This window comes from Mus caroli, unplaced genomic scaffold (assembly GCF_978045245.1).
Source record: "Mus caroli unplaced genomic scaffold, Mus_caroli_1 scaffold_1, whole genome shotgun sequence".
NCBI classification, from domain to species: domain Eukaryota; kingdom Metazoa; phylum Chordata; class Mammalia; order Rodentia; family Muridae; genus Mus; species Mus caroli.
The window spans coordinates 86,641,972-86,663,440 of NW_028227256.1; the positions used below are offsets into that span (position 1 = coordinate 86,641,972).

At 45.7% G+C, this 21,469-nt stretch overlaps 1 protein-coding gene across 1 annotated transcript in view; it reads right to left on the reverse strand.

Moving 5' to 3' along the window:
- The window catches only part of Drc11 (dynein regulatory complex subunit 11), a 120,295-nt gene that overhangs the window by 95,238 nt on the left and 3,588 nt on the right, over positions 1-21,469 (reverse strand). The window contains exons 2-5 of the mRNA XM_021165896.3: positions 16,508-16,832; positions 14,365-14,484; positions 11,569-11,760; positions 9,276-9,347 (exon numbers count right to left, since the gene is read on the reverse strand). Coding sequence (XP_021021555.1) covers positions 9,276-9,347; positions 11,569-11,760; positions 14,365-14,484; positions 16,508-16,832 — 709 coding nt within the window. The remainder of the gene's footprint in view (positions 1-9,275; positions 9,348-11,568; positions 11,761-14,364; positions 14,485-16,507; positions 16,833-21,469) is intronic.

Below are 21,469 nucleotides of genomic sequence, written 5' to 3' on the forward strand. Positions count from 1 at the left end.
TCCCATACTTTAGAAACTAAAGCTTTTCCCAATCTTCTTGATTGGTGGGAGGAAGGAGAATGCAGAAGAGGGAAGTGTTTGTCACAAAGCCTACTGAAAGGAGTTATATTCTGACTATTCAGAATGACCTAAATATCAACTCTGAAAATCAACTCTTGGCTCTCCAAAGGAAGACATTGTGCAGCTTAATTCAGACACACCTCCCCACACATCTTCTAGAGCATTCTCCTTCCACACCTGTCAATCAGCAAATCTGGAAGTGGTGACTGTGGAGCAACTTCTGGCCCCCAGTCCTGACCCATGCCCAGCATCTGCACAAAGTTGTAGACAGACATTCTTCAAATAGTGTTAGGATAAAGTTCAGTTCACCTGAAGCTCCAACAGAGCAAAATCGGAGAGATTAGCCTATGTGACTATGCAGCCATCTATTCAAGGATGGTGTTGGAGACTTGGATAGAGTGAAGTAAAGGGGGTTTGCAGAAGGATCCAATCCTGGTACTTACCATCCCCAGATCATAAACACAAGAGCAGGAGAACAGGACTCCTGGACAGGGGAAGACCTCCCCCCTCTGGAGACATCCCGAGGTTCAACCAAGGCTTTCAAGTCAAAAGGACAGTGATGTGGAACTAAAGGCAGCCTTTCATGGGTTTTGAGAGCCAAAGTACAGTTTTTAGAAATTTGCATGCTGGTGTTAAACACGGGTATCTTTAATGTTAAATTACAAGAAATAGCTGAAGTCAATTATGTTAGTAAACAAAGCTTGCAGAACAAAGAACTTCTGAGTTCCCTTCCTGCCGCATGTGCTCTTGTGGGTATTTATATCTGTTGTCTCTCTGTCAATGCCTGCTGCAATACTTTGAGTAACTTCTTAACTGCTTGGGGGAGTAGCTCTGGTCAGTTCCAGGGGACATTGTGTTAGTGGGGCCGATGGGTTTGGTGCTAAGGTCACAGTACAATCAGGCAGATCAAAGGCCAGATTCAGTTGTATCATGCCCATTGGGTCAAACAAGTCCCCTTGCATGTGCATACACGCACGCACACAACCTTCAAAGGAACAGGTCTGGACCTCCAAATGGGAGAGATTGTTTTACTTTTCCATCTGTTAGAGTTTAGATTTCTTAGAATCAAACAGTCAAGTGAAATAGAAGAAGAGGAAGCTATATCTGTAATACTTTATAAATGTACCCACTACAAACTTTAAAAAATGATCCAATTTTCTCATTTATTATAAATGAGAATAAGAGTACAATTTTTGTTAAGATGAGAATTTCCCTAAAACACATGAAGAGTGGATCCAGAATGAGAATTACAAAATCGTTGCTAGAGTCTCTCATCTAAGCCCAGAACTCAAAGATCTGACCATTCCAACTAGGCAGTCTGCTCCTGAGATCTGCTTGACCTCCTGAGAGCTGGAGCTGTAAGTGGGCCGCCATGCCCACCCAGGATTTATTTGGGGCTTGGGGATCTGAGCCCCAGCCCTCATGTTTGTGCAGTCAACACTTTGACCCACAGAGCCATCTCTCTGGCCCCTGTAAAGTCCTACAGGCTGATCTAATCATCGTACGGGTTCACTGTACTCTGTCCCATGAGCCCTTGCACTGTGTCTCCTCAGTGATGCTTATGTTCATCTTTGGAGATAGAAATGAGAGTGAGGAACCGCCGCCACTGGACAGATGTGAAAGCGGAGGTCTCATGGCAGTGAGGGTGGCTGGGGCAAGCTCCAAGCTCCCTCTTCTTCTGTGTTGTGTAGCACTGTGCTGTGTTATTCAGATGGGAGCAGTCATGCATGTTTTTTCCATATAGATTTTCACTGGCAAGAATTCATTTGGGTCGTTTGTAACTCCCTCCTCTTGCTGTTTTTGCACTTGAAGGTTCTAATAAATTTACATCCTATGCTAACGAGCATCCTGTCCTTTGGGTGCAAACATCTTCTCTTCTTTAGTGACTCTGGTCATATGAATTCAAATTTGTTAACTGGCCATATAAACAGCAACTCATTTAAAAATAAATTAGGGATATTAAAAGGAGTGGGGACCATGATAACATACGATGTATTGAAATGCATGGGCTGTAGATTAATGCATCTTAATGAAGGCTCCCCATGTGGGCAAACCATCACATTTGCCAGCTCTCCACAGTTAACGACCCAGAACGGAATAACGAAACCTACATTTCCAGCGAGGTCCTCTGTCAGCAAAACACACACACATTAATAATTGATGTTGCTGTAGAAATGTGACGTGAAGCGACACTTCCTGAGTTTTCGGGGAAGGAAGACTCCACGCTCCGTTAATGTCGATGCTTAGCTAATGTTCGACAGGCTTTGGGTTTTAAAACCCTTGTTGAAATTAGGAAGAGAAAACGGTCATTTATAAAAATCTTCTCAGTGTATTGGTCCCCAATAGACTGGGAATTATGTGGCGTGCGTGGTGCTGGCAGTTATCCAAAGATTTTCTGTCTCAGAGTGGTGGTTGTCACCCTAAGGGGAGGAACGGATCTCTTCTAGTGACCTTGTTATACCTGCTCTCCCAGGTCCTGAATGTCTGCACTGATGCTTGGGGGCAGTGCTTAGAAGGACGGCCTTGGCATCCAGGTGTCTGATTTTATACAAGGAAGACCTCAGGTTGCAGAACACCTAACTCTTCATCAGGTCCCATTGTACCAAGTAGTGGGTGGCCCATCATTTCAAAGTCATCTGTCTGTGTGTATATAGCTCTGAGTCCATAAACCCGCCTACTCTGCGCAAGGACAGACAGAAGCAGAAGTGAAGGTCTTCAGGGAGAGATCATTTTTGTTTCACTCTCTGGGTTGAACAAGTTCAGTATGAATCTTTAAGATCCACTATGTTAGCAAGCACCGATCTGTTAAAGAGTAGGAGTGTTTTCTAGCCCATTGGAGTCCATTTCTTTAAGAGTTCAGTATTTTCTTTAATGCTTACTTAAGAAGTATGATAGGATAGGGTGCTGGTGAGCTTTCAGATCTTTAGCAGCTGAGGCTGAGGCTCTCTGCTTTGCATTCTCATACCTTAAAGTCAGCACTGTGAGGCAAGTTTGAGTGGTTTACAAATACGAGCTCAATTATTCCGCACAGCCTCCTTAAGCAGAGAGAGTGTTACTGCTTAACTCTTATGTATGAGGAAATGAAGGCACAGAGAAATCAAGGGCCTTGTCCAGTGTCACACAGGAAGGACACCTAGACCACTCCTATTCTCTGTGTTTGATGCTTCTCTTTGGTGAGTCTTGGGCTTAATCCATTTTATCTGGAAATAGTTTCATACTTTGAAACTGATGTGCATTTCAACTTGGTGATTATTGGTGAATTGTCTTGCTTGGTGTTTTTGCACAAGGCATTTTCCCTGTTGAGCCTGTGACAGCGCCGTTTCAAGACTTTATGATGACATAAGAACCTTCCTGGTCTCTCTTTAACTTTAATGTGTTACACACACACACACACACACACACACACACACACAGAGAGAGAGAGAGAGAGAGAGAGAGAGAGAGAGAGAGAGAGAGAGAGAGAGAGAGAGGAAGAAAAACCTGGCTAGCACTTGAGTGACCGTGGCTGAGTTGCACCGATGTTGAGCTTGAGCTTAAACTGTCTGGAGAGCAGAGCGGACCGTGGTTGGCTACTGCTCACTGTGCTGTGAGCTGGACAAAGCTTCATAGGATTTCTACTGTACCGGAGACCATCAACAAGCTCAGGAGATCTTGGCTTTGCCCATGGTCCATGCAGCAGTGAGTGGCTTTGTAAAGGGCTCCAGTGAGGTGCACGATGGCAGACTGCCAGTTCCAGGGGACCCACGAGGGACTTCTGGGGCCAGGGAACGAAGGGAAGGCAAAGAAAAGAATCATTCTGTCATTTAGTGACTGATGACCTGGAAACCTGGGGCCATGAGTAATCAGACAGAATATTAACAAGAAATAATATGTATGTATGTATGTATGTATGCATGCATGTATGTATACACACATATTTTAACAAGACTTGAAATCAAACTAAGGTGAGTCGGGTCAGGCAGCTGCATGGTAAGATCCTACTGAATAGAAGAAGACGGGTGGCTTTGCCTTCTCTCTACTGCCTCTCAAGTGTGTCGTGTGCTTGTCTCCTTTTGAAACAGAGCCTCACACTGTAGCCCAGGCTGGCTTGGAACTTGTAAACATTCCCCTTTCTCCATGTCCAGGATTACAGGCATGGTGTCATGGGTCGTGCCCTGCTGACGTAGGCTTTTGAAGCCACGAAGCACTTTAGGGAAGCCTACTCACCAGAGGGTGTGGTGGGCTAGAGGGGTGGCTTGCTGCCTCTCCAGGATTTCCTCTGTCTTTTGCCTTGGGGAATCTCCAGATGGCCCCTTTGTAGCAAGATAGGGAAGTGTTGGGCCAGACTCAGCCTCATGGACTTTTCCAGGCCAAATTTTGACAGGCTAGATTTCAGTATACAGGTTTAGTGGGATGAGCAGCAAGGGCCTGGGTATACTGGATTTTGAGGCCTTTGTTACATGTGTTTTATATAAGAACTTATTTCGGAGCCTTTTGTGATTTTGTACATGAAATTTCTGGACTTCTTCAAACTGTTCTGTTGCAAGGATCACTCAACCGACGTTACATCTTAGCATCTGCCAAGACAATGACACAAACCACCTTCCTCAGAGGTGTTTCCATCCTCATGCTCCAGGGGAGGCCTCTCCCTTTCGGCTCTTAGGATGTTCCGCTTGCTGCCCCAGGGATAGAGGCAGTACTGTGCTGGCCTTTCTCCAAAAGGAAACCGAGGCTCCCAGAAAGGGTGTGTGAGATGTGGGCCCCTGCCCCTGGCAACAGACAGACAGAGCTGGGCTTTGAACCAAGTCTATCTGCCTCTAAGGTACATGTTACCAATCAGAGGCCCCAGAGAGTCACTGCAGGACACATATGTATGTGGCTGGATGCTGCCTCTGCTGGGACACTGGGGGGACAGATAGCTCTTCTAATGTTAAAAGGCACACCAGGGGCTCTAAGAGCCTCAGTGATAGGGTACCCCAGCCTATTCTGGGGCTAATAAGAATAAAATTTTAATTTATTAGCCTCAAAGCGATGGAGAAAATAGCTCGTTTGATGGTAGAGAATGAAAGTGAACGGGTTTATGGTGCTTTCAGGATTCCGATGATGTTTGTAGAAGCCACAGGCCCTTTGCTTTAATAAGTGACCCCAGAGCTCCTCATTACAATGCAAACAGCGATGGCTTCAGGGTAAATTGAAATATGCAGGGCCCTGACTGCAGGACGGATGGCTGTGAGGGGGTCCCCTGGAAGAGAATGGATTGTGTTCATTAAGTTCCCTTGCACTGGCTCCACGCCACTGGCTCTGCCAATTAAAATAGCTGGACGTGATTTTTAGACCACCATTTATTTTCCTCTGTAGACTTTATGATTTAAAATTTTAAGATGGCAGTATCAACAAAAAATAATTTATATGACAATGGTTAAGAGAAATATCTGGTTGGGGTGGAAGGTGGAGAGATGTTCCTTGTCCTGAGTCTGTTTTCAGAGACTAGATCATTGCTTCAGAAAGACACAAGCGCAGCTGGGACGACTAAATCTTTTGCATTGACATCACAGATCCAGATGAACCAATGGAAAACTGAGATTTGACCCAAGGAGGCGCCACCCTCATCAATGACAGAGCGGAAAATGTAGTCAATTGAAAACATGCCCTTGGTTTGGGATAGTGGATTTTGTATGGTCATCAGCCAGCATACTGCAGATAACATTCTTTCAAAAAAATTGAATCCTTGGATTTCTCAGTGGTTAACATTTCAATCGAACATGTAATATCAAGACTCGGCACACTGGGCAGAACAGCGTGCAGAGAGAGTCGCACGGAACACACAGCGGGGGAGCTGTTCTCTTTACGTCTTGCAAACTACACTGTGGAGAAATTTTCTTTTGAGCTCAGCACATGGAAATTAGAGAGGAAAGCGGAGGGCTGTGTTATACACAGATGATCCGTCTCTGAGTGGTACCAGGGTAGGCAGTCAAGACTGAAGGGGTGCATGCAATAGTCTTTGGCCATTGCCTGGGATTCTGGAATTCTGAACTCTTTTTTTTTTTTTTAACCTAGAAAATGACCAGTAAACATAGGCTGAATCTTGTTGGTTTTAAACAAAAGTTTACTCAAATAGAAGCAATTGAGTCAAAAGTCTGACTTCTGTGAAATTTGAGTTGGCACTTAAATACGTATCATGAACCTTAGATTGCTAATTTGATTTTAAAAGTAAACCAGCCAATATAAGCAGCTTAGCTTTTGAATGTATATGAATGTGGTGTGTGTGTATGCATGTGTTATGTAGACATTTGTATATGTGTAGGCACACCTGTGCATGCATGGTGAATGCATGAAGAGGGCAGAGACCGACATTAGAGGTCGTCCGTGATATCCTTCACCTTATACACGGAGTCAGGGTCTCTTATGTGATCCCGATTTGGCTGGTTTAGCCAGCAGACTTCCTCTGGGAATCCTTTCTCTCTGCCTCCTGCACACTGAGATTACAGGCATTCTGCCCTGATCAGACTGACTGGCCTGCAGCCACATGTGTGAGGGACTGTCTTGGTTGATGACTGATCTGAGAGGTCAAGCCCATTGTGAGCCTGTGATGTTTCAGGTGTCAGTGTCATGGCTATGTAACCATCTAGGTACCATCTAGGGTTCATTCGGTTTTTGGTTTGTGTTTTGGACCTGAAGTCCACAGCCAAGCTTGCTTTCTTTATTCTAACATTTTTCTCTGTTTTGACCCAAAGCTTCTTGTCCCCTTTCCATGTGTTATGTTTTGGAGGGGATTAGAAACTGCTTATGATTTATTTCCAACAATAATTTGAAAGCATAATTTTAAAAAAGGGGCCTGGTTCTCTCTCTATGAACACTCAACAACAGCAGCCCTTCATGTACTTGCATAGGCTGGGCAGGGGCTGGATTGAGCAGGTGCTTTGCTGCAGTGATGGGGGGGGGAGGATGCTCTGGTTCACACTCCACCTCTATCTGCATGGCCCCCAACTATGACAGAGATGGTGCTTGACCAAGGCTACTTCTTGTTGGCAATTCACCTGCCTCCCAAGTGAAAATCAATTTTATTCGATTGTTTTTGTTTTGTCTTGTCGTTGTTTTGACAACAGAAGTGCCCTCACCAGAGTCTGACCATATCTGAAGTGCTTAGGTTGATGAGTGGAGACAGGGTGTGGATGTATCTCTTCTCCTTCATGGGCAAGGGCCTCGAGTGTCAGGAAGCAGGGTCTAGGCAAGCCAGCTTGCTGTGCACTGGCATTGGTAATCAGCCACACAGGTCATCATTATCTACTGTGTATACAATATCACCTGAGTCACCTCCGCTGCTCTGACTGGGGTCAGCTCCACCCTGGTTTCCCCCATGGCGTTGGAGGCTGCCGACACTCTGACTTTGCTGAGGCATTGGACAAACACCACTGTTCTTGGTGCCCAACTCCCTGACGCTGGAGAATCTGCAGAGCCTCTGCTACTGTGATTAGCTTAATTAAGGTTTCTTGTTGTGTCTGTGAGTTTTGGTATTTATATTTCCCCCAGACAATCTTCTCTGCTCAGTGTCTTCTGATTTACGACCACAGAGGTTCAAGACACGAGATGATAGTTTTGTAGCCTGTGGTTACTTATGGCATGTTTATATTCCTGTTTCTTCTTTCCTTTCTTGGCCTCATCAGAGCTCTACAGGAAGTTAGTTCTTTTCAGAGACCAAATCTTTGTCCTGTCAACACTGCTGTGTTTGTAATCTGAGGGTACCAAGGAAGCAACCAGCAGAGCAGTTGGCTCCCGGTGATGCACCTGAAGCCATTGCTATACGGTGTGCTGGGATTCTGGTATTCTCAGGTAAAGATTCCTTTAATGGGAACTACATTGGTCAAAAAATGAGCCACCTCTCTGGGGAAGTGACTCTGGGGAGACTACTGTTGCAGAGTTGACCTCCTGGGCTCTGAAGGGATGTCATGTGTCGAGACATAAGATGTCTCCATAAGAACTTCCATAGGGAAGAGTGCTCAGTAATTCACTGAGACCTGTGAGGAGTGAGGCTTCAGTTAAGGAAGAGGGGGCTCTAAAAAGGAAATGCTGGGCTGCCCTAAAAAGGAAATCATGGGCTCTGCTCAGGTCGTGTGAGCCCTGTTCAGAGGCCCCGTACTCCATGCACAAAAGATGCTGAGGACCCCCTATACCAGACTCTACAACAGTGGTTCTCAACCTTCCTAGCGCTGTGAAACTTTAATACAGTTCCTATTGTCGTGGTGACCCCCAACCGTAAAGTTATGTCATTGCTATTTCACAGCTGTAATTTTGCCACTATTATGAATCTTAATGCAAATACCTGTGTTTTCAGACGGTCTCGGGGGAACCTGTGGGAGGGTTGTTCAACTCCCACTGGGGCTGCAGCCCACAGGCTGAGAAATGCTGCTCTCAGGGGATTCCAGTGCCCTGCTTCCTGGTCCCTAAACCCTGCTGTAACCTCTCTTTGAGACCTTTTACTCATTTTAAACTAACAATAGGGTGATGGTGAAGGACTGCATGTAATGAGTGGACCTTCTTTCCCCAATGCCTCGGGGGAAGCAGGATGCCACAGGGAAGACTCCAAGGTCCATGAGCCCAGGCGCTGCTGAGCTGTCTCCAGCCGAGATCTGCCCAAGAACTGACGGTGCTGGTCTTACTGTCCACAGGAGGGATGCCACCGATAGCTACATGACCTTGGAGGCAGATCCTTCCCTCCTTGAGCCTCTGGTGAGACCCTAGCCCCAATGGTACAACAGGAGCCATGTAACACCCAGGTAGAGAACTGAGCTGTGTCAGATTCCTGAGCCATGGGACGTGTGTCATACACAGGTGGTCGCCTTAGCTGCTGTTGTGTGTTGACACAGTTATACAGCAGTACACAACAAATGCACCCTTCTAACCCTGACTTGCTAATCACTGTGAAAATGGGCCCTTCAACACCAGCTGGACCAAAACAATTCCATTCTCACCAGCAAGACCCTCATGAAGCCAAGGGCTCTGCTGACACCAGGCAGGCATGAGATTTTTCAGACTCTGCAGCCTGTCTCCCATCTGGGGCACTCTGCATTTTGCAGAGACATAACAGGGACACTCCCCGACCTCTTGGGTCCCCTGCAGGGTTCTGATCAGTCAGACACTTCCAGTCTCGTAAGATACCTATTCAGTTTCCCTTCCATTCCTCAGAAACTTGCTGGAGAAGATGCACACCCCACAGGCTCTTTATATAGCGAACTTACCATACCCAGGAAGACCATCTCCTCTTCCCGCTCCTTCACTGTTTTCTTGCATTGATGGAAACCTCGCCAAACCTGCAGACAAATGTATACTTACTCCTGGAAGAAGTTCTCATGTAGACATTGCCCATCCCAAGCATTGTAACAATCAGCTCCAGCCTACACTCTGGGGTTATTTTTTAAATGTTGGAGTAACAGGCAGTAACTTTCTTTTCTTTTTCCCCTTTTTATTACTTCTTTTTCATTTTTCTTTCTTTACTCTTCGCTCATACAACACATCCTGCCTAGATCCTGTTCTCCCTCTCCTCTTTCTAACCCCCACTTCCTCAACCTCCTCTTCTTCCCCAGATCCACTTCTCCTCCATTTCCCTTCAGAAATGAGCAGGCTTCCCAGCAATCAACCAAACATGGCTTCTAATAAGACTAGGCTCAAACCCTCAGATCAAGGTGGGATGAGATATCAAGTTTCTTAAACTTTTATTTTATGTTATATATTTGAATTTTTTATAGTATTTTCTTTTTTTATTTAAATATTTTTTATTACATATTTTCCTCAATTACATTTCCAATGCTATCCCAAAAGTCCCCCATACCCTCCCCCCCACTCCCCTACCCACCCATTCCCACTTTTTGGCCCTGGTGTTCCCCTGTACTGGGGCATATAAAGTTTGCATGTCCAATGGGCCTCTCTTTCCAGTGATGGCCGACTAGGCCATCTTTTGATACATATGCAGCTAGAGTCAAGAGCTCCGGGGTACTGGTTAGTTCATAATGTTGTTGCACCTACAGGGTTGCAGATCTCTTTAGCTCCTTGGATACTTTCTCTAGCTCCTCCATTGGGGGCCCTGTGATCCATCCAATAGCTGACTGTGAGCATCCACTTATGTGTTTGCTAGGCCCGGGCCTAGTCTCACAAGAGACAGCTATATCAGGGTCCTATCAGCAAACTCTTGCTAGTGTATGCAATGGTGTCATCGTTTGGAGGCTGATTATGGGATGGATCCCTGGATATGGCAGTCTCTAGATGGTCCATCCTTTTGTCTCAGCTCCAAACTTTGTCCCTGTAACTCCTTCCATGGGTGATTGTTCCCAATTCTAAGAAGGGGCAAAGTGTATTTGAATGTTTTGCTTACATGTATGTATGTATGTATGTATGTGCAATACATGGTGCCAGTAGCCACAGAGACCAGAAGAAAGCATAAGATCTCTGGAGACTGAAGTTACAGATGGGTGCAAGGTGCCACGGAGGTACTAGGAATTGAACCCAGGTTCTCTGGAAGAGCAGCCAGTGCTTTGAACCACCGAGCCATCACTGCATCCCCCATACTCAACAGCTTTAAAGAAGGACAGTTAGAGAAATGACCTATAGCTGTCTTTGAATCTTACTTGGGAGTCTTTAAGAGAAATGTCTAGAAATTAGAAGAGTGAGGCTAGACCTGAGGAGAGTACTTCATGGCCATTACAACCAAAACCTTCCAAAGTTAAGGCTGGAAGAACAGCTCAGGCGCCTCCAAAACTTCCACAACCAAAGCTTAGCTTAGGGTTGTGAGGCCACAGAGACAGCAGTGAACGAGATCTGTCTGTCCTTCTCCCTGCTGTCTCCCTGTCTACACATGCACAGTTGGGACAGAGTCCTGCCCTTCAGACTCCATGGTGTGGCCCCATACTTGGTTTCTTTCAAATATAGTTCTTATTTATGCCATGTGGATGAAGTCTATATTTCCCACAACAACCTTGCTTTCCATTAGGAAAAAGACCGGGCACACTCTGGTAACACTATTTGAGAAGAAAAATTGGTCCCCGGGGCCCCTCGAGAAGGAGTTCCAGGGTTCTGGCCCTTAGTCATGGTGGCTGGAATGTGCTAAGTGGAGAGCTTGTTTTCAGGCTCTGAGGAGTGGCTTCTGGCCTCTCCTTTCTGCAACTGTCTCAGGGTGGATTGTGTATGTGTGTGTGTGTGTGTGTGTGTTTAACCTCATTGTGGATTTTCATCCTCCCTAGATTCTAGCAACATTCTTTCCAACAATTACTGGTGCCCTTTTGGAAATCTTTGAACACAGTGTTCTGCATCTTAAACTTCCTAGTTTACAATAAACAAAATAAAAACAAGACGATGTTTCTCCAGGCTAAGCCAATAAACCGTTGTGGAGTTTACTAACTCAACCCAGCTTTCCTATAGGTAGGGTTTTGGGTTTTGAATTTCAGAGCTCAGCTCCAGGGCTAAAACATGTTGCCTGCCCTCCCCTCCCCCATCCAGAAGCTCCGTTCCCCGCCCCAACCCCCTGCCCTGTGTCCGTACTTTCTGAATCTGGAGTGCCGCCAACCTGGTGTCTAATAATCTCTGTCCCAACAGCTTCATCTCCTTGGCTCTGCACTCCTGAAGGAAAATCTGCTTCATGAACAGAGCCCTGAGGCGGCCCTGTCTTGCACGCTCCGCTATCTGGATCAGTTTCACAGCCTCTTCCAAAGCTATACTCTTTGCGGCGTATTTCTGTGTGTGTGGGAACACAACCAAAAGAAAATCAGACAAATCAGTTATACATGTGAAATGAACCCATGAGATGCCTCAGCGAGTAAGGGTGCTTGCTGCTAACTGTATGCTATACTATGTCAGCTGTAGACTGTGACCCTGACTTAAAGATAATGTGTCTAGTTTGCTTTTCTGTTGCTGTGATGAACATTGTGTCCAAAAGCAACCTGGAGAGTAAGGTTTTCTTTATTCTTTCACTTTATAAGTCACCGTTCAACATCAAGGGAAGCCAAGGCAGGTATTCAAGACAGGAGCTTGAAGCAAACACCACAAAGGCACACCGCTCACTAGCTCGTTCCCAGGCTCTCCGTCAGCTACCTTTCTATACAGCCTAGAGGCTGGTACTGAAGGATGGTACCACCAGCAGTGGGCTGGGATCTCCTACACCAGCTAGCAGTCAAGGAAGTGCTCCATGCTACTAAGAGAGGGAGAATTCGTTTCTTCTGGGGACAAGTTCGCAAATAAGATGCACAATGCCAAGTGGTAATCTTGTTACACATGTCCACACAAGCGATGTTAAATGAACGTAGTAGATTGTATATACATGTGTGAATATATTTGATGCATTATATAGTATACTATTTTATATATACTATATATAATTACATAGTATATATAATACGTATACATGCAACAATAGTAATTTAAGAAGGGATCATGAATTTGGAAAAGGGCAGAGTCAATGGGAGAGTTTGAGAGGAGTGGCTTAAACACAGGGCTCATGTACAAAATTCTCAAAAATCAAACCAAACTAACAACCCCCCTAAAAAGAAAACCTTTTTAAAAAGAAAGAAAAATTTCATAGACATGTCCATAGACCAATCTAATGGAGGTAATATCTCAACTGAGGCTCCTTCTTTCTGGTATGATAAGTTGATAACCAAGGCTAGCTATCACAGACCAGACCACCATCCTTTCAAACAGAATACTAATTGTCACCCCAGTAGTCTAATTCCATATCAAGTTAGACCTGAGATGAGCAGAAGTGTCAATCATACATATGGATTAATGCTGAAAATTCTGTCATTTGATGAATGGGAGAACTGCCAATGGAAACCAGGTCTCTGAGATGAAGATTTAAATGTACTTCAAGGAAAAGGCTGAAGGCGGTTGTAGACTGACCAGTGACTAAGATGTGAAGCCATTCAGAACTATTTGCTTCTATGTGTGAAAAGGTGACTCAGCCACTCTCAAGGTTGAGGAACTAAGTTTAGATCTCCAGCACTCAATTAAAAAAAAAGCTGGGTGTGTCTGGAACCCCAGTGTGTGTGTGGGGGGGGGTGTTCAGGGTATAGCCAAGAGGATCCCTGACACTCAGTGGCCAAACAGTTTAGCTGAATCAGTAGGCTCTGGGTCTGGTGGGAGACCTTGGATCAGAAAGTAAGGTGGACTCTTTGGTTGGTGGTTTAGTCCCTGGGAGCTCTGGGGGTACTGGTTGGTTCATATTGTTGTTCCTTCTAGGGGGCTGCAAAACCCTTCAGCTCCTTGGGTCCTTTCTCTAGCTCCTCCATTGGGGACCCTGTGCTCAACCCAGTGGTTGGCTGAGAGCATCCACCTTTGTATTTGTCAGGCACTGGCAGAGCTTCTCAGGAGACAGCTATATCAGGCTCCTTTTCCAGCAAGCACTTGTTAGCATAGAAATGTAAATAAAGAAAATATCTAATAGAAGTTTTTTTTTTAAGTCAGGTGGAGAATGATTAATGCCTGCACACATGCTTGCGCACGCACACACAAATAGCCAACCATGATGAATGGCATATAAAGCAGAAAAAGGAGGATTCATGCTGCAGGCTGTATGGTCTCAGATGGGCTATGTAGCCCCAGGACTCCGGGAGTGGCGTGGGCCATTTCCAGGGTTCAGAGTTGCACAAGTAAGATTACTGGGAGTCCTTAGAGGCCCATGGAGACCTACATGGGGTCAGGGTGGGGCCAATGTTGTCCTGAAAGCAAGGAGAAGCTGTACCAGTGCAGCAGGGGGCAAGCATGGTGGGGAGAGCCCTGCATGGGTAGAGGCTCACTGCCTGCTATATCCAGCTTTACATGGGATCTGGGGGCTTGACCTCAGGTCCTCCTGTTTGTGGCGCGAACTCTTTACTCACTGAGCTGTCCTATGGGCCCACATTAAAGACTTCCTTTTCCAAGAGACAGTCCTTCTGGGAGACCCAAAGGTCACTCAGAACTCAGTTGGGGCAGGGCAGAGTGCACAGCAACTGAGAATGCACAGGAAGTTGTGAACCTGTGGATCCTGAAACTTAGTGGATTTAAGTTTCTGGCTTTAGCAGATGAATTAGAGATGAGAAAGCAAACCTGGCTGGTCCCTGGCTCATCCTTCTGGATCCCCAACCCAGGAGACATTAGTATTACTTCTTTATTCTTGAAAAGCAATGGTATGTGAATCCCTAACAAGAGCCCAAATGTTCCGTAATCCTGTCTAGACCTCATGGAGCAAGCGTGGAAGAGAGGTACCTTCCTCAATTTGAAAATCAAGTAAGCGTTTCTTATACAGAGGCATGGTAGAGTAGTTTACAAAAAACGATGGTGACTGCCTTTTAAAACAATACAGACCACATTAGGAAGGTTCAGTCCGCATTCTGTTAAGATCCGAGCCAGGATCTTCTCTCTTCCTTTTATGACTTCCAACCTCTCCTTCAGGAAATACCTGGGTATGGGGACATCCAACTGTTGCTGAAGAAGAGGGGAGAAATGGAGGATCACTCAGTTAGGATCCTAGGACTTGAGTTCAACTGGAATCGTGATGGGATGGGCAAATCAACAAGACTTGCTTGGGGGTGGGGCTAGAGAGAAGGGTCCGTGGGTAAGGGTGTTTGTGGCAAAAGCATGGGAGTCCAAGTTTAAAGCCAATTAGTGACATATGGAAGCCTCTTGAGGAACTCATAGGACCAAGGACAGGGGTGGGGATGAAGATGGGTTGGTCTTCTTCCCTCACTTTCCTTCTGGTTCTAACTCTACTCCCTCTAATCTTTAGAGTTTCCAGCTGACCAAGGCTCCAAGGATGCCAGCTTGGGAGATCAGTTCAGATCAGAGACAGACACCATCAATTTCCTGCTTCAGACTCTCTCAGGGAGGACCTGCCCAGCACAACTTCCCCAGTGCCCCAGTCTCTGTGATGAGGACATAAATCCTACCATGTGAACGACTGGGGGCTGGCCAGAGTGTGGACTTTGTGAGAGAGTGGCCTCAGTGGCCAGGCATGGAGGATGGCTGTATGTTCCGTCCCAGAGGCAGGGACATTCCCAAGGCTTACTTCTCTGCCACAACACTATTCACAGAACCTAGATACTATTGATGGCCCAATGTTCTGGCCCCTGCATGTCAAAGACATCATATGGCTTGTCTTTCCATCAGTTCCAAGGCTGATGGAGAACACTGTTGATGTTATCCTTCAACATAGACGTCTGGGGTGACGTCTCGTCCCCTGTCTCTCCTCTCCTCCCTGTTCACAGTTGGTTTCTCACAGAACCAGCACTTGCTAGTTATAAGGACGGTGAGGAGCTGAAGCTGGGGCATTGTGAATAGCATGGGAAATGGAGGGGTCCCGGCATGTGAGTCCCCAAACTTCTTTAGTCTGTAACCACTTAACAGTCTTGAAATTAGATTTAGAGTCTGAATGTCACCTTACTAATTAAATTTAGGGATATGATTCAATAAACAGCTATTTCACATTTGGTCCATGCTGTTCTTTGTGCTTTCACACGAGCAAGCGGAGCACACCTGATTCAATCTGGTGGTTTAACTTTGCTCTTATAAATGTATGAAATGCACGTGTAAATTCTGGAATGTTTGGACCCATTCCAATTTCTCTCTTTAGTCTATTGTAATGTCATCAGATAATAGTACATGAAGAGTCTTCCCCAGAAAGAGAAATGACCTTCACAAAAGTCAAAATGTTTTCAAAGTGAACAGACATTAAGCTCCGTGTAGAGATTTTTGTCTTTTTAACTTTACTTGAGGGAAACGTCTTTTCAAAATCAAGGGTGAGCTCATAGGGCCCACAGCTGGAAGAAATGAGGTGCTCAGTGGCCTTTGGGAGCATGGCCAGCCAGGATATTAGCAGATTTCTGTCAGCAAGGAGGAAAAGGTTCAGTGGCAGGGTCTGAGTGACCACAGGAGATACCCCAGCCACCAGGTGGCAGAGAGAGAGGCTCCTTGGGCAATAAGGAGGGATGCTTCCTTCTGCTGAGGCCAAGGAGCAAAGGCTAGAGCTGTAAACCTACTGGGTCAGTACTGACCTAAAGCCAAGACAGAGATGCATCCAGCTGGGCATGAGGACTGGGCCATCCAAGGCTACCATCCAGTGATGGGAGGATAAGAAGAAGAAGGGCACTGTGTATGGAGAGAGTTGGGGCATGGCCCAGAGAAAATGGGAGAGTTTGGGCTATGGAGTATTTGTGAGAGGGCCAGTCTACTCCATTTCAATCATCTTGACAGTGTGGCTTCTCTGTAATAACAGGATATCAGAGTCATACAGACCCAAGGGCTGTGTACAGATTGATCAACATAGACAAGGAAGCAAGCAACATCTGCCTCATGGTGGTGGGGTTTGAGTGACAACATTCAGCACATTCAGGCTTTTAATTCAGCATGGTCATCACATTTAAGCCAGGCTAAGCAGTCTGCAGAAAATGGGACACAGCCCTATACATCTTATTTACAACAAAATCCTAACAAGGTAAACAGTAATACTCACGGGAGACAGCTTCAGGTCCTGTAAGATATCATCAAAATAATGGAACTCTGTCATTTCCAACTCTACCATCTCATTCTTCAGTTCCAGAATGCGACCCATCACTCCATCCAGGACCTTGCGGATCAGCATGCGTTTCTGTGGATGGACTATCTGGTCATAGACATTCTCCATGTTCCTGAAGATCTGCACATAGTTTATGTAGAAGGTGGCTAACATCTGAAAGACTAGGACCTTGTTTGCTTGTGGTTCGGACATCTTCTGAGACTCTTTGTCAAGCAGAGAATTGAGGGCTTCTTGGGTCTGGTGCCACATCTTATTGTACATTCTGAGGGAAGACACAGAGTTTAGACAACCTCATGGATGAATGATATCCACTGGGCACACTTGCCACCTCTAACATAACCCACAGGCAGGGGTGAGCTCAGGACATGGCAAGCGGCTGGAAGGCTCTCTGGACAAACTTACGGTGTTTTGAAATGCTTGTGGTTTTTTGGTTTTTGTTTTGAAAAACCATCGCTATGATTAGTAAACAGTTTTAAAAGCCTCTTTAAAGATAATGTAATTGCTCTTCAGCATGTCTGTAAAGCCAGTGTTCCTATACTAATTTAAATAATAAAGTAATTTATATCCAGAACAGCTGATTATTTAAATGAATATATGTACACTTATATGATGTATATATGATGGGAAGTGTACATTGAAACTACGATGTCGGAAAGTAATTCCACATTACATTGTAAAGTTAGATGTGTACAGACTCTGTGGATAAAGCTATGCCCCAGAGAAACTTATGACTCTGTATCAAGTCTGATTGTAGTAAGATAATTTTTTCCTGTGCTAAGGTAAGAATTCAATGCTTTGGGCATGGTATGTGTTCTACCACTGAACTATATCCATAGCGGTTGCGGATCGGTCTTGCATTCTGTACGTTCAGACAGTGATTTTTGTGCCCAGACATCTGATTACAGTATGGGTGATGGCATGGCCAAGCATCTCTGGTCTCCATGATATGTAAAAGTTGTTTTCAGGCATCTCTGGTTGGTTAGTAAAGAACTGATCAGTCTATGACTGGGCAGGAGAGGACAATGGAGGTGGGACATCGGATTCCTGTGAGAGGATCCCAGGTACCGAGAGAACAGCAGAAAGAGTCGAAAGGTGTGGAGAGGTCATGTGACCTCCAGGAGGGTTTGCCATGGAGACACACATGCAGCAGAGCCCACCAGAGCAAGATTTAGATGTCAAGTAATGGGGCATTTATTTGGGCATTAACAGCCTAGCTGGGTTAGAATAGTTCAGAATGTGCCCAGCAGAGTGCCAGCAGCTAGTTAATAAAAATGCCAGGTCTTTGTGTCTTTTATTCAGGAGCTATATGGGCTAAAGTGGATATAGAGAACCCTGCAGGTATTTGGAGGCAAAGGGGGTATAGCAACCCCCCCCCCAACACTCCTATACCTAGCCTTTTAGATTCCTGGTGTGTATGCAGGTGTGTGAGGTAACAGGTCAACTTGCAGTGTCATTTCTCAGGACACAACTACCTTGCTTCTTGAGACAAGGTCTCACTGGCCTTAGAATCCAATAGGCTAGACTAGCTGGCCAGTGTGTCCCAGGGATCCCTCTTTTTTTGCCTCCCAAGTGCTGGGATTATAAGAGTGTGACATCATACTCACACTAGTGATTAAGCAGCGAGTGGTTAAGAGCCACTAGTTGCTCTTGCAGAGGATTCAGTTCCAGCACCCACAAAGCAGCTCACAGCCTTCTGTAACTCCAGTTCCAGGAGATCTGATGCCCACTTCTGCCCCCAGTGGGCATTGCATGCAAATGGTATGCATATGCACACACACCCATGCTCCCCCCACATGTACATGAAGCCAAAATACTAACACACATAAAATAAAAAATTAAATGAAAATGGCAAAAGTCTAAAGATAGCTCACTGACGAGAGGCAAGTAACTGCAGTGTAGTCATCAAAATAACTGTGCCACACAGCAGTGAGAAAGTGTGAGCGAGCCATAGCTAAAGACATCAATTGCTGTTCTTAGAGCCATGACAGTGTTTGAAAGGCAAGGGTCTCATGGGGGTCCGTGCCTCCTGGGTCTGTCCGTGCCTCCTGGGTCTGCTTGCCCCACTTTACTGGGAGGGGCCTGTACAATCAGAAGCTCATGGTATGGGTCTGTGAGCTGTGGATTGTTCTATGGCCTTCCTGGGGTGAAGGGGAGCCGATGGCTGGGGATATCATTCACCAAGGGGCCTTCCAGGCCACCATCCCATCCCCCCTCCATCTCTGGATAGTTTTGTCATTGGATTTCCTCAACATGACTGTTCAGAGATTTCTCCCTATCCATTTTTTTGCATTAGGCTGAAAACAGCTGAATGTCATGGGTGTCTGGGTGGAGGCTTCTCTGGAGAGGGTGGTAGCCCTGTCCCCTTACTGAGAAGCCAGAGTCTGGAGCCTTTGACTCCCATGTGGCTCTAGCCTGGATAACTCCCAGGTGCCTGGTGTCCAGCTTCCCATTTCCACGTGTCATTTCCTGCTGGACACAGAGTTGCTTAGCCTCTGTTTCCTGGAGTGTATAAGGGATGGGACTGGGAGTCACATGAACTGATATAGCCCTACCATCAAAGCTCCTTTCCAGTCCCTTCAAAAGCACCAGAGCTTCCCCTCTTTCAGGGGACCTCTGGCTTGGTCCAGCTCTCTGCCCACCTCACACCTCCCATCCATCTCTCTCCCTCTTCAGTTTTCCTCATGGTCCTCGCCAGATGTGTAGGTACTGTTTGTCCTCACGAGTTCACAGCCTTTCAAGTTCTTTACTGACACGAGAAAACAACTTAGGGAGCACTGGGGGTGAATACTCATATCCGACCACCTTGTTTTGATGGCATCCTAATGTCAGCAATAAGCTCCACTCCCAGGTTTTCCTGACACCCCAGCCTCCAACTGTTCCTCAGAATTGTTGCTCTGCACTCTCCTGTGCCAATAATCTGCACTGACTGATGATGCCCTGATGGCCAGTGCGGTTCCTATCTTCCTGGCCTAGTGTTCGATGTGTCTTGATGTGAGAAGGTTTTCAAAGCTATGGTTATAGTGATATAATGGTGGTGATGATGGTTGATGATGCTGGTGATGGTCATGATGCTGGTAATGGTGGGTGATAGTGGTGATGGTCATGATGCTGGTGATGGTGGGTGATAATGGTGATGATCATGATGGTGGTAATGGTGGCTGATGATGATAGTAATAATTCTGACTGTGATGATGGTGGGGTGATAATGGTGACAGAAATGACATATAAATGATTGCTCTGGTTTATATATGAGGAGATCAAAGCATTCAGAAGCTATTGCTCAAGTCACAGATTGGAAGGCATACTCTATGTCTTGGGGTTCTGGTTTCAGAGATCATTGTCTGCCTGCTAAGCTTTATGCTTCCCATTTGTCAGGGAGAAAGCAAACATGGGCAGTTACTGGGGACAGATGCGAGGGCACGATGAGAAGCAAAGACTTTGAACCCCAGATCACAGCAAGTCAAAGATGGTGTCAGGCCTCAACAGAAGCAGCTGCTGCCAGACCTCTGCCTGGAGAGCAGAAAGTCATGAAGGGTGTGAAGTGAGAAGGGGGTTGTGTTGGCAAAGTCCATAGTCCAGAACTCGAGAAGAGAACACTTTACGATGGTCACTGGCCTGATAGAACACAGATTCAGAACACCAGCAGGCTCTGCAGCTAGCAACATCAAACCTAGAAACATTGTAGGATTTGTTTGGGGGACAAACTAGGGTTTGGAGCCTCAGCCAACAGACATGGCGACAGAAGAAAAGCACAGGCTGATTTTGTTCAGCTTGAAGGACTGAAACTACATTTATTAAACCAAGATGCAAGCAGAAGGAAAGCATCTCCTTTAACCAAGGCAGGGCGAGTCCAGGGATGCCTGAGGCTCAGTATGCGTGAGCACACGACCACACACACTCCTGAGCAGAGATGCCCTGGGCACACAAAGGTGATGGCTGCTGCAGGATGCTGAGTCCAGAGACCACTGCATCCTCACCGAGAGAACACCAACAACATGACCCTGGAAATTAGGAGTAAAAGAGAGAGAAGGGGTTGACAAAAAAAGAATATTTTTTAACACTGCTCTTTGTAAATGGCTTAACTGCCAAACGCAAGGAAACCATGACAGTAAATGACATTCATTAGAACAGAAAGGTTGCAAGGCTCAGATAACACCTACATAAATGGAGGGCAGAAAAAAATGAGAAACCCCAGCAACATCTCAGTTCAAATAAAAGGTGTTAAAGAATACTGGGGGGCGGGGCACACAGATCTAGCTGAAGAAATTTCTAGAATGCAAAAGTAGAGAACAAACAGAAGACAAGATCTGTTCCTGCCCAAAGATACAAAACATAAAAACAGGAAAGTCTGGAGGTGTGTATGTGTGTGTGTGTGTGTGTGTGTGTGTGTGTGTATGTATGTATGTATGTATGTACATGTATATATATATTTAATATGAGCAAGTACTTGTTGCAGAGAAAAGCAATTTGAAGTATAAGTTGCTGCAATATGATATATATATTATGAAAAAGAACCGGAAACTGAGGGTAAGTATAATTTTAAGGGAATGAAATAAACAGTGAAGGATGAAAGACAACCCTCTTGGTAATTTTCCTATTACCATAACAAACCATGACAAAAATCACTTAGAAAAAGATTTAATTGGACAATCACGACTCCAGAGGGTTAGAGTCCGCCTGTCATGGCAGAGTGTGTGGCTGAGGGCAGGGAGGCAGGTGCTCAAGTGGTAGCCAGGAGCTTACATCTTATCAGTACGTAGGAAGCAGATGAACTAACCAGGAGTGGTGTAAGCTTTTGAAACCTCAAAGCCCTCCCCCAGTGACAGACCTCCTCCAACACCTTCTAATCCTTCCCAAACAGTTCCACTAACTGGGAACATATATTCAAATATATGAGTC